Source organism: Heloderma suspectum, chromosome 3 (genome assembly GCF_057233095.1).
Source record: "Heloderma suspectum isolate Gila_16-S chromosome 3, 16-S_ref, whole genome shotgun sequence".
NCBI classification, from domain to species: Eukaryota; Metazoa; Chordata; class Lepidosauria; order Squamata; family Helodermatidae; genus Heloderma; species Heloderma suspectum.
In genome coordinates, this window is record NC_139460.1 from 3,480,150 (window position 1) to 3,493,011 (window position 12,862).

A 12,862-nucleotide genomic window follows, 5' to 3' on the forward strand; every position below is an offset into this window, starting at 1 on the left:
AGATTTCTCCCCACGCCTTTTCATTTTTTGGAGAGCACAAAGCATGAATTACCAGAAAGGAAGGCCAAAAAGGCCTGTTTCTAAGAGAGATGGGGCAGCAGTTGATCTGAGCTAGCTTAAAAACAAAGGCGGGCAGGCTGAAAAAATAGACGTGTTTGCCGAGTATGTAATCTGCAATGCTTTGATGGGTTTTGTTGCAGACATCTGGTTCACATCGTCTCTCCCCTGGCTGCTGTTTCATTTGGCTGCTCTGGCCCTATAAACCGTCAAAATCAGGAACAGTCAAGTTAGTGGATTAGGAAGCATCCTGTGCTCTTTATTTGACACTTGTGTGCTAAATTGTAAGGGCGGAAAGCCATGCAGATAGTTTTTGGGGAAAAACAGGTAACTTTTGTTTGTTCGAGGTGTTGCAAGAGCTGGAACTGGGATCGCCTCGCTCAGCCTTCCCTGATCTGGTGCCCTACAGATGTGTTGGACTACAGTTTCTCTGATCTGCAGGTAGTGTGGCACCAGGTTGGACCAAAGCTGTGCTGGCTCCACAATAACCTGCTCCCAGCCTCAGAGCTGGATGCAAATTGGTCTGGGAGCAGGACGGAGCCTCCTAGCAGCACATGGCAATAAAAGGCCAAGCTGATCTGCCTGTCATGTTCACAGTTCTGCCTGGTTCTGCAATATTTATTCTGCAGGTACCAGTTGCCTGTTCAGCTGACAGCATCCCTTGCCCTGGGCCACCAGGACCTGTGCCTTCCCTGTTCTTAGCATCTTTGTGGCTTTTCCCCATCCCTCTTCTCATCAAACTGACTCCTTAGGTGCAGCTCTAGGCTCCGGAGGCTCTCTGCGCTTGGAGTCCTCCCTGCGCCGGCCACGCCACGCCTGTTCTCCCCTGGCCAGCCCTGCAGCACTTGCTTGCTGCTGGTCTCTCTTAGTTCCATTTACAGCCAGGCTCGGGAAATGCCCTCCAGCTGTTGTTGAATGACAACTCCCATCATCCCCTGACCATTGGCCACGTTGGTGGGGAGGCTGATGGGAATTAGAGTGAAACGATGTCTGGAGGGCACGAGTTTGGGGAACACTGCTGTGCAGCAATTGGTACTCTGTTGGGTCATTTCCATTATAGTTGTAGTAACAGTAGAGATACTTAAGACCTGACAACCAGCTTTGGAGTGCTGCATGTATTTTGAGTTTTTGATCTATTGCTTATTGATTTATTTAATTACCTGTCATTTTTGGTGGGTAGTTACATTATCATAGTTTATTTATTTATTTGATAGCCTGAACACTCTGAATTGTCGTTGGGTTTTGTTGGGTTTATTTTTTGTTTTTTGCGTGAAATTGATGCAAACCAGCCTTCCCCAGCCTGGTGCCCTCCAGATGTTCTGGACTTCCACTCCTGTTAGCCCCAGGCAGCATAACCAAAGGTCAGGAATGCGGGGAGTCCAAAACATCTGGAGAGCACCACGTTGGGGAAGGCGGATGTACACACACATACAAAACCATCTTGAAACTTGAAAATTCCCTCAGAGGTTAAGCGTCACAGATGTTATGTTCAAAATCCAGAAGATGATGTCTTTTTCAGTTTGCTGGACATTCAGTAACTGAGGGGAAATTGTTCATGCCAGAGCCCAGCCCCAGTGAAGGCAAGAGAGCCCCAGTTTTTCCCTCCCCTGGCTCAGCAGAGCAGATGCTGGCCGGAACAGGAGTTTGTGCAGCAGAGTGCCTGGAATAAAAGTCGGATGAGTCAAGAGCCTCTCCTCTTGGCAGAGGTTCCTTTCAGTACACGTTACCCTTTGATTCACCCACAGACAGGGGAAATGAGCCAATGGTTAATGCAAGTGAAGAGGCTGTTATTCCAGGACCTCTCAGGGCTGGAGCTCACAGTGGGTCTTGAACTGGTGATCCAGGGGGACCCGGGAAGGGATTTAGCCTGTGCTTCACTGCCCGTGTCCTGCTGTGGCTGGTCCAGGCTCAGTCCTGAGACGTTGTATGGGGCAAATCCATCTCGAAGGTCAAAAGGCAGGCAGCAGTTAAAAGCACAGGCAGACAATCCAATGCAAGCACAATCCAAGAAACGGGGTATTATCAGGAACAGAGATGGGTGAACAAGCGATGTGCACATTTGCCCAGATTCTGTGAGTGTCAACTTGATGTTCGTCTCTCACTTGCAATTGTTGTTCATTTTGCGCAAATGGGAAAATGGTGCAAATCAAATGCGATCGAACAGGAAAACTGCAAACATTTTTTGACTATTTTGCAAAGTTCCACAACCTTTCCCTGTAGACTAAAGTGTAAAATTGCGCATTTTAAAAAATCGCACAATTTCAAACAGCTTGTTCTCTGAAGTTTGCACAATTTTCGAACGTGAACGCATCTTCGAGAATTTGCAAACATTTTCGGAGAACGCGTTCTTCTGCTTGCGCTCATGTTCCAAGTTGTGAATTTGTGAGCGCAACCAAAATTCTCATACATCCCTAATCAGGAATCCAGAGGTTAGCATCATGAGAGATCACTCCAAAGCAGCAAGGTCCGGAAAGTGAAGGTGCAAGGTACTATGAGCTGAAATAACGGTGGTGTTCCAGCTGCTTTCCCTGGTTGGGATGGAGCTATATAAGGTGGAGCTTCCAGAGCCCCACTCAGCTGCAGTGCAACACAGGCTTCTGGAAGAAATCCTCCTCATGAGGAGGGCCCTACTCGCGAGGGCTCCTTTACTCATGAAGGGCCTTTCTTGTCAATGGGTACTCCTCCTGGGGGTTGTGCTGGCCTGCCTCTTGAGATTCTGCCGCTTTCAGGGGCCAGGGGGTCGCTCAGCCTCCATCTCAGAGGCGGAGTTCTCCTTCTGTGGGGAGGAACCTGCAGCCCGTTCCTCCAAGGGCCCAGGCCCCTCCTGCTCTTATGGCATGGGCTGCTCCTCAGGGCTGCTTGGCTCTGGGAGCTCTAGATCCTCCTCTGAAGAGGATTCCTCCAGTGGGGCCATGGCAACCCAGCTCTGGCCACGGGAGAAAAGTGAATGGGTCCTGGTCAGATCAGCACAGAAGCAGCTTTACACTGATAATAGAGCTTTTAGCAGTATAGAAATGTAATAAATAATTGAATAAATAAAATACACTTAAGCTGGTCATGTGAGTCTCCTTAAGACTTTGTTCTAGCTGTTCTTTGCTAGCTGTGGACGGCCTTGCCCTGCCTCCCATCCACCCAGTTGAAGAGGGCAGGATTGCTGATTGTGTGAATACTTTTGTGGAGCAGTCACTCGGTTCAGCTGTGGGGGTAGCGCAGAGAGCACTCCCTGACCCACCGCCCATGAGCAGCCGGTGCAACCCGCCTCACGTCCCAGCTGCTTGTGGGGACCGCCAGCCCCATGGTCAGGGCTGTCCCATCTCCTTACGCTACTGTGTATGTGTTACGCGCATGTGTACTATCACAAGGATGCGCGTCCCCCGAGGCTGGGGCCCCAACAGCCTCCGAGAGTGGGAGAGAAGGCTGCAGGCAGAACAGCAGTGGGAAGGCGAAGAGCAGAGGCTTGCAGTGCCAGAAAGTTTTGTGAGCTGCCGGTGGAGCAAGGGATCCCCCTGGCTTAGGCAAATCAACCTTATCCCTGGGTTTCTGATTGCAAGAGTGCCTGTTTGTCTCGGACAGCTTGAGACTGCGCAGTCAGCTGTGCAGGGGGCGGGGCGGGGCGAGGGCCTGTCTGCCCCTGCTGCGCCCCTCCCAAACCTCCTTCCTCCTGCATCTTTCAATAGGGCTGCTGGCCAAGGGGGGTGGGGGAGGGCTCAACAAGGCCACTGTCATCCTGAAGCCCGTTGTGGTGGGGGTCCTGGCCCGAGGCGGGCATTTTCTGTTTCTCTCCTGGGTAGCCTTTTCTTTCCTTACATTGACTGGATTGCACCTCTCCTTGTTTCCTTGCTGTGAGTCTTCGAAGTTGTGTGGCTTCAGCCTCTGACCGTTTTCTCTGTCGCTTGCTTTTGCAGAGACTCCTCAGCTGGGCGTGGGCACCAGTGCCGAGAAGCACTACTCTGTCGTCTTGCCTTCTGTCGCTCACAGTGGCTTCCTCTACAAGGCGCCCTCCATGGCCAAGCTGGTGCACGAGCGGAAATCCCGGGAAGGTAAGGCAAGGCTGGGAACGCCCTCTGAGGAGAGCTGGGCGTGGTGGGAACCTTTCTGGGATGGTGCCAGGGGCCACCAGGAGAGGCGCAAACGCCCTCCCTTCTGAAATGTGGAGAGAAGGCTGAAGGCTGCCCCATATGTACCTTTCCTTCCCCACGTTCACTTTTGTTCTCGGCTTTTCTGTTTCTCCTGGCTAGGGATCTATGAGAATTTTGTTTCAGTTTGCAAATCACCTGACAATGCCTCATTCGCAGTCCTGAATGTGAGCGGGAGCGCGTTTTCTCCAGAAATGTTCACAAACTCCCAAACTTGGCTTCACATTTGCAAAATGAGTTTTTGAAAAGTGCTACACTTTCTTGAAATGCACATCTTTCTCAAACTGTGCAGCTTTCTCAAAATGCGCACATTTTAAATCGCCCACGCTTTAGTCTATGGGGGAAATTTGCACAATTTTGGAAATTTGTGCCTATTTGCGAATTGTTTGTGCAACATTCATGTTCAATAGCTGTTCATTTTGTGCAGATTTCCCACTTGTGCAAAACAAGCACTGATCTCAAATGTGAGCACAAATTGAGGAGAGGTGAGCATCATTCATATGCCCATCCTTATTCTTGGCAACTACTTTTTGTTGCTATTTAAAAAAGAAGTATTTTTCTTCCCTGATTGGCTAGGAAAGTGATCCCAGCCAACTGAGGATCACGTTGCAGCTGTTCCTCCATCCACCCATTCACAGTGCAGGCAAGGCTCTGAATATGGCAACATGCTGTCACAGGGCTGGTTCAAAATGAGGAAAGGAAGCATGGCCCTTATTCTGGATGAATTTTGGAGAGGGAGAAGAGTGTGGCCACCGCTGCCATCAGGATCACCACTAGGCTGGGACAAGATCTGGCACTTCCCCTGTTCATGGAACTTCCCTGAGAATGTCCCAAAGGGAAGTCCTTCTTGCAGCTTACAGACAGGGCTGGGGGCGGGGGCGATACTGTTTATCCCGAGCTGAAAGAGACCAGTCCTTGTATTGCACAGAAGTGTATCCCGGAGACTGGTGATTGATCTCTCTCCAGCAGCAGCTGTGCCCTGCATGTCCCTCCCCATCACGCACCTGTGGGTTAACCTCTGCCATGTTCTCCACGCAGAGTTCAGCCGCCGCTGGTGCCGCCTCCACGACGGCATCTTCGGCTACTACGAGAACAACACCAACACGGCGCCCAACGGAGAGATGAGGATGCAGGAGATCGTGTGCCTCGCGAATAACCCACCAGACACTCATGGGTATGTGGGCCCCCTCCTCCTTTCTGTATAGGAACCGCCCCCCGCCCCCATGGGCTGCGTTGCTGGTTCTTTTAAAAGCAAAGCAGGGTAAACATAATAAATGAAAAACTCAATGAAACGTAATCAATTTGGGGAATTTGCAGCCGCCCCCAGCTGAGTCGGTACTCAGCCCATGTAGTTCAGTAGCATCTACTTCAGGGGTGTCAAACCTCTTTCAGCCCGAGGGCCAAATTCCATTTTGGAGAAGTTCTCAGGGGCCACACTGCAGGGATGGGTGGGACCAAAGCCAAGGAAAACATACCAAGTTTAACAAAGAATACAATGCAGAAAATGTTGATCTGCGATACTCATCTCCCCACCCACCCACCTGTAATGAACCCCCACAAGTCCCCCGCAGCGCACAGTGTTCAGGCTACTAATTGCAAAGTGCCTAGGAAAATAAGCACGTTCCCAAAGGAGGAGAATACCGGGTGAACCTCCTTAGGAAGAGCATTGCACAGTTGTGGGGCTACCACAGAAAAGGCCCCGTCCCACACTGCCATCCCCAGAGCATCTTTTGGAGGGGACACACAGAGAAGGGTCTCAGATGCCGACGTCTGGGGAAAGTAAAAAACCCATCCAAATATCCACGGACTCTGCGCGGCCTGAGACGGTCATTCTGCAGTGGATCCCGCCGGTTGGATTCTTCGAAATCCGAGCTCATTTTAGTCCGTCTTGAACTTTCCAGCCTCCCTAGCCAGAACTGGAATCATATGCGCAGATCGCCTTGGCTCAGTGAAAAGATGGCCGCTGCATTCTGCACTAGCTGCCATTTCTGAACTGTCTTCAGAGGCAGCCCAACGTATCATGAATTGCAGTCATCTAACCTAGAGGTGACATTGGCACCAGGCCATTCCTGTGTTCTGACTATCCCCTCCTCTTCTCTCCCTCCCTGCAGTTTTGCGAGCACGTTTGAGGTGTACATAGAAATGGAGAGGCTCTACCTCTTTGGCCTAGACAGCCCCGAGGCAACGAGGGAATGGGTCAAGTGCATCGCAAAGGTGAGCATGCTCGGGTTCCGAAACACCGAGTAGCGAGAGAGAGAAGGGCTTTCTGAGGGTTGGCTTCTTCTGGGGTTGGGATGGAAAGTTGCCCTCGCTGCCTCCCCCACACTCAGTTCCTGCCCGGCCCGGCTTCTTTGTTTGCGGTGAGAACCCTGCCAGCCCACCCCTGCTCTCGATCTCGCAGTGAGGAGGTGGTCAGTGGTTTTTGCAAGGGCAACTTCACGAGAGTGCCGGTGGCAGGAGGGGAACGTTGCGCCAGGGAGTTGGAGGAGAGAAAGCCGAGGCAGTGGGAGGAAGTCGTCCACTCCCGGAGCTTGGAGGCGAAGGCCCGAAGGGAGACAGGACAGGAGCTAGAACGGGAAGAGGGGTTAAGGGATGGCTTTTGAGAGTGGGGAGGGACTGGCATCCTTGAAGGGGCCATGGCAGGTGGGGGCGCAGAGATGCGGGCTCCGCAGAGGAGAGGGGAGATGATAACGGCAGCAGAGATGGCACCCAGGATCCTGATGGGAGGGCCGAGGATCAAGGGGGGATGCGGAGGGGTTAGGCGGGAACAGCAGAGCAGCCAGCTCTCCAGGCGGGTCGGGGGAAAGAGAAGTGTGGGTGGTTCCTGCTACGACACTGAAGAAGGAGGGGCAGAGGGTGTATTGGACCTGGGGTGGGGTCCTGATTCGGAGCTCTCCTGCCCTGCGGGCGGGTCTTGTGAATGCAAGGGGGGCCTTGCAGAGAGGGGGCCACCCCATGCCCTCCGTCCCCATCCCCCACTGTGAGGCTGCCCCTGACGCAGTGCCGGCATGTCCCCTGCCAGTCTGTCATCCCTCCCGCTGCCGAGGGCCTGCTGCACCACGACTTCGAGCGGCTCGGGCGGCTGCAGTACAAGGGCGGCCTGAACCTGGAGCGGGCCAAGGAAGGCTGGTTTGCCTTGGTGCACCGCACCCTCTACGCCTGCTTGGAAGGCAGCGAGAAGCAGGAGGCCATTCACCTGAGGAAGCTGCAGGAGCTCTGTGAGTAGCCCTCTTTTGGCCGCTCCCTGGGACCTGGGAGTGGACATGCACACCCTCCCCCACGCACCTCCTAGCTGGGCCCCTGGTAGCAGGGGAGTGGTCTCGTCACAAGCCCAGTTGCTCCGTCCCCGCAGACAACTCACTGGGTGCCCTGAATGCAGCCAGTTCTGGGGCACACCCTGCTTAGCATCTTCTCTGAGTGACAAGACCCAGAGAATGTCTTCAGCAGGAATTGCTCCTAGGAGGGAAGTCAGCCAGGTTAAAGATGCTGCACCATCCTCTACTCCCCACTAGCGGATGGCACCTCACGCCTCTTCCATACCCTCTGCCCTATCCTCCAGGAGTTCCCTAGATTCTGTCTGTAGCATTAATTGGTCCCCAACCATTTAAATACTTTCTAGCTGGTTGATCGTCAGCCTTTTAATCAGTTACATGATTAGTCTATTAAGAACACAGGAAGATGCTTCCTTAAATCAAGTCAGACTGTCGGTCTAACCCGGCACTGACTGCTCTAACTGGCAGCAGCTCTCTGGGGTTGCCCCCGGCAGAGAAGGCTCTTTCCCATCCTTTTCACCGGAGATGCTGGCAACGGAAAGACAGCAGTATCCAATGGGGCGCTTCTGCCCCATTGATTCCCTTCTGCAAGAGGCAATTCTGCCAATTCCACTGTGCAAGCAGGACCTGGTGCTTGCACACCAGAAATGTGATGTTTCCCAGAGGACCTCCAAAGCCAGCGACAGCACTTGTTTCTGGATTGGGACAGGTCGGTGGAGCTCCCTTGACCTGCCCCATTCCAGGAACGAGTGTTTTTGATTGTTTCCGTTTGCCCCCAGGAGTGCTAAATCTCCGTCCCACCGCAAGTGGGGACCGCTTGTGCAAGGGACTTGGCAAGGTGCAGGAGGATCTCCCGGCTGCCTGCTGCACGCAAAGCAAAAGCTCAAGGCTAGAGCCTCGGTCTCTTCTAGGGATGTTCAGCAGTGTTGTTCTGATTCACAAATCATGCAAATTTCTCCCATTCGCAACCCCGAACGCAAGCAGGAACGCAATGCTTAGGAAATGTTCCCAATTTCCCAAACTTGCATGCATGTCCTTAAGTGTACACTTCCAAAAATGTGCAAATCCCCCCACCCAATCCACATTTTCATAACTTTAGTCTTTGGGGTGGGGGGGAATGCACGTTTTCGATCAGGGAAAATGTGCCTTGTAAAAAATGCGCTTTTTTCAATTGGGAAAAATGTGCACTGTAAAAAAAAGTGCATGTTTTTCCCAATCGAAAATGTGCATTTCTCCCAATTGAAGACGTCTCTTACATTTGGGAATATAAACGAGGCAAAATGAGTTTCGAGGAAGAATTTGGATAACGTTTGATGAACTCTAGTCTCTCCCATATAATAAATCTGGAGATTACCAAAACATCAATATAGGTTTGTTTTTGCAACACAAGCCTAAGACAATTAACCACTTAGTAAACAAAAGCTGCCACTCATTGTTAGAAGGGTAAAGTTCCCTTTTTGCAGAATAAGATGAATGTGCCCTTAGCTCTTTCTGCCATTAGTTTAGAATTGCTTCTTCACTGATTAATCAACTGAATCTCGTTGACTGATCTACTAGGGCTCTCGCTCCTTTGAGAGAGTTCTACCCTTAAAGGAGCCTAAAAACAATTTTATTTAAAGGGATTTATGTAGCATTCCGTGGGAGCTGTAGGACTTTTTCCTAACTAAACTTGCATAGGATTGCACCCTTAAGTTAAATGCCTTCCTCAACCTGCTGCCCTCTGGATGTGTTGGAGTACAACTCCCATCAACCCCCATTAGCATGGCTAATGGGGTTGGATTGCACTGTACATCAGCTGGAGATTGCAGTGCTAAATATTGATTCTGATCTTTGGTTTACAGCCATCCAGGGTGACAATGAAGTCCTTGTCCTGGTGGAGAGGAGAAGGTAAACGGCTTTGGGAATGATGGGGTAAAAAGTGAAGAGCAAGTAGCTATTTTTCAAGCCCACCACCTGGGGTTTCTTTTCCCTTTATTGTTTAATTACTTGTTTACTTCTATTTGAAATATCTGTATCCTGCCTGCCAATGAAGGTGACTTGCAAAGTACCCCCAAACAATAAAGGGGTTAGTGATTAAAACTGACTTAGTGATTAAGACTTTCTGCCTAAAGGCTGTAAGAGTAAACTGACCAGTGGTGGGAGTTCCATAGCCATGGTGCCACCCCCGAAAAGGCCTTCTCTCTGGTTGCCACCCACCTCACCTCGGATGGTGGGGAGCAGCTAGAGTCAGGCTTCTGATTTTAATACCTGGGCAGGTTTGTCAGGGAATAGGCAGTCCTTTATTGGCCCCATATAGGGTTTTGCTGTAACATGGGGGCAATTTGGCAGCAGGGCCCAGGCGCATTACTCTTTGCACTGCCAAGACGGCTTGCAGGTGGAGGATGTGGCTGGCCTGAGGCTTGCTCCACAGTGCCACCCTGATAGTGGCAGGTAGAGGGATCGCAGCTGGTCAGCGCAGTGGAGTCGGGGGATCTGGGGTGCCTGTAGGGGCTCTGGTGGTCTTCATATCAGATGTGCCTAGGCTTGGCTCTCCAATCCGAGCAGTTCATCACTAAGAGCAGCCATGTAGACCCCTGTGCCATGTGCCTCACGCCCACCTCTGCTGCTTGCTGGAACCCAACTATCTTCCTGTCTTTCTTCTGGCAGTTCAGACTCGCAGTTGCTGCTGAGACAGGTGAACCCTCCCCGCTCCATCCGACTAGTTTGTTTCCCTTACTCGCACAGGTGTGTCTGTGACTCACCTGACCTAGAGGGAAAACCGTGGCTGCACGGACAGACCCCACTCGGCAAGAGATCTATAAATCCCAGCTGAGTGTTCATGGAATCATAGATTCATAGAATAGTAGGGTTGGAAGAGGCCTGCAAGGCTATCGAGTCCAACCCCCTGCTCAAAGCTCTGAGCTTCAAGAATTGTTTTCTGGGTTGTGGTCCTTGAAACACCCCACAAGCTAGATTGAGCAAAGTGGTACCACAAAATATATCTTTATTGCTCAGACAGTACTGGAGAATAACAAAACGTAATAATAAAACAAGCAAAACACGTTACTACATGCAATGCAACTAGGATGATTAGAAGCATAATAGAAATCGTGGCTAGCATATTTCCTAGTAAAATTGAAGTTCTGTTCCTCTGAACCAACAGAGCAGTCCTCATTGAGATCTTATAGTTCCCTGTCTGGCAGGCATTGTTGGCAGAACTCAGGTCATCCTGTCTGGTAGGCTTCTCGTCCTCTCAGGCTCTCACCTGTCAACTATGTCAAAACCTTTCTATTTATAGCATTCTGCTACCAATGGCTCAAGTCACTTTATCTTAAACACACATCTGCAGAGCTTGACTTTGGGGCTTAGTCATAGCTCCTGCTCGTGACCTCAGGAGCGCCTTCCCTAACGCAGCCAGGCTTACGGCTAACTTCAGAAGCGCCCTCAGGAAGGCCCATCTCCTCGTGCAGTAATGAGCCTTTTACTTCCAAGGATTAACCCACCCCCCTGGGGCAAGCCCCTTTGCCCCAGTTCCAAGAACACATTCTTCTGCTAAAGCTAGTTTGTAGCATACATCGCTAATCCTTCTGTACTTACAGTGAGCATGCCCAGATTATTATGAATAACACTCCTGTGAAATACAATGAATTCTTATCAACAATACACATTACATTCATACTCTGTGACACCACATTTGGACTTGACTCATTCCTGCCTTGAGAATGTTCCCCTTAAGCAGCACCGCAACCCCCGCCAGTCCAGGGCTTAATTTGAGCCAGGCTTATTATCTCTAAAACCTGGTCGAAGTGACAGAGCTCAGCCCTGAGAGGTGATACACTATCTCAGTGACGGCAAGGGAAGCAGCGTCTTTCCATATGAACCTGCCCATTCATTAAAGCGGGAGTGGTGAACCTGCCACCTTCCAGGTGATGTTGGACCACTACTCCCATCATCCTTTGCTACTAGCCATACTGATGGGATTTGGAGTCCAACTTCATCTGGACAGCCACAGGTTCCCCACTCCTGCAATAAAGCATACACCTGAGGCCCTGACCCTGCAGAGGTGAAGTGGGTTGCAACCAGTGCTCAGACTTTTTCAATGGGGGTGTCTGAGTCGTGAAATACTTCGTGGGTGCCAGCTCTTTTATTCACTTATTCACTCGTTTGCTCATTCGCTTGTTCTTTCATTTTATTGATGGTATTTTTACACTGCCCTGTAACCAAACCTTTTGTAGATACTTTTATCCTTGTGGTTTTTTGTTTTATTGCTGATATTGCTGATTTTCTCGTCTGGATGCTACTCATATCTGCTGCTGTGCCGCTTACATTCGATTCTACCCTGTTTAAAATTATTTTATTATGCTTTTTGCCAGCTGCCCTAAAAGCTTTGACTGAAAGAGGGTGTACAAATATTTTAAATTTAAAAAATGAAAGCATCTGCATATCTCAGCATCCGGGTGGTTATGCCACTTCTGAGTATGTTCCTGTGGGACAAGTAATGGCAAAAGAAAGAGCCGTGGGTTAGTGTTCAGGGCTCTCTGGTATTTTGGGAACAGAAAAAAAGAACTTTTTGCCCAGGCTCACAGACAAGGGCAGATGCCCCCTCTCCTTTGGCTATGCCAGAAGGAACTGTGGAGCTGCAGTCCTTTGGAAGGAGAAGGGGCAGCCCTGTATTTCCCTGATATGACCGGGTCCATGTTTTCATGCCTCCAGGACGCTCTACATCCAAGGTGAGAGGAAACTGGACTTCTTGGGGTGGGTCAGCGCCATCCAGAAAGCTGCCGGAAGCTCTGGGGACACCTTGTCCGAACAGCAGCTCACAGACACGGACGTTCCCATCATTGTGGACAGATGCATTGATTATATCACACAGTGTGGTACGTGGGGTAGGGAGGGGCCATAGCTCAGTGGCAGAGCCCCTGCTTTGCATGCAGAAGGGCCCAGGTTCGACCCCCAGCATCTCCAGGAAGAAATGCTGCCTGAAGCCCTGGGGAGCCATTACTGCCGGCCAGTGTCAACAAGACTGGGCTAGATGGGCTCAGGGTCTGACTCAGTCTAAGCAGCTTCCCATGATCCTGTGCGAGGGTCCTTGGCAGCAGGGGCAGGGGAGGGGAAGGATGCAGCCTAGTCTTCTCGGCTTTCCGTTTTCATCCCATACCTGGCTCCCTACAGGAAGAGTGGGACCAAGCTGAGTTGACCCCAGCAATCGGGGAACATGCTCAGGTGACACCATTGTGTGGCCCTTGGGCCTTTCTTTAGGGCAGTGGGGCAGAACGTCTTTCAGCCCCAGGGCCAAGTTCAGTTTCAGAGAAGCTCTCCGGGGCTGATTCCAGGGGTGGGTGGGGCCAAAGGCAAAGGTGGGGGCAAGCCCCCGAATTCCCAGCCTGTTTTAGCTTAAAGCTCTGACTGCCAGTAACT

At 51.0% G+C, this 12,862-nt stretch overlaps 1 protein-coding gene across 6 annotated transcripts in view; it reads left to right on the top strand.

Annotated features, from left to right (window-relative positions):
- ARAP1 (ArfGAP with RhoGAP domain, ankyrin repeat and PH domain 1) overlaps window positions 1-12,862 on the top strand; it is a 158,754-nt gene that overhangs the window by 126,760 nt on the left and 19,132 nt on the right. For all 6 annotated transcript variants that reach the window (XM_084842318.1, XM_084842319.1, XM_084842320.1 and 3 more), the window contains 6 exons: window positions 3,963-4,097; window positions 5,232-5,367; window positions 6,305-6,407; window positions 7,216-7,411; window positions 9,307-9,352; window positions 12,158-12,321. In XM_084842318.1, the coding sequence (XP_084698444.1) occupies window positions 3,963-4,097; window positions 5,232-5,367; window positions 6,305-6,407; window positions 7,216-7,411; window positions 9,307-9,352; window positions 12,158-12,321 (780 nt within the window). The remainder of the gene's footprint in view (window positions 1-3,962; window positions 4,098-5,231; window positions 5,368-6,304; window positions 6,408-7,215; window positions 7,412-9,306; window positions 9,353-12,157; window positions 12,322-12,862) is intronic.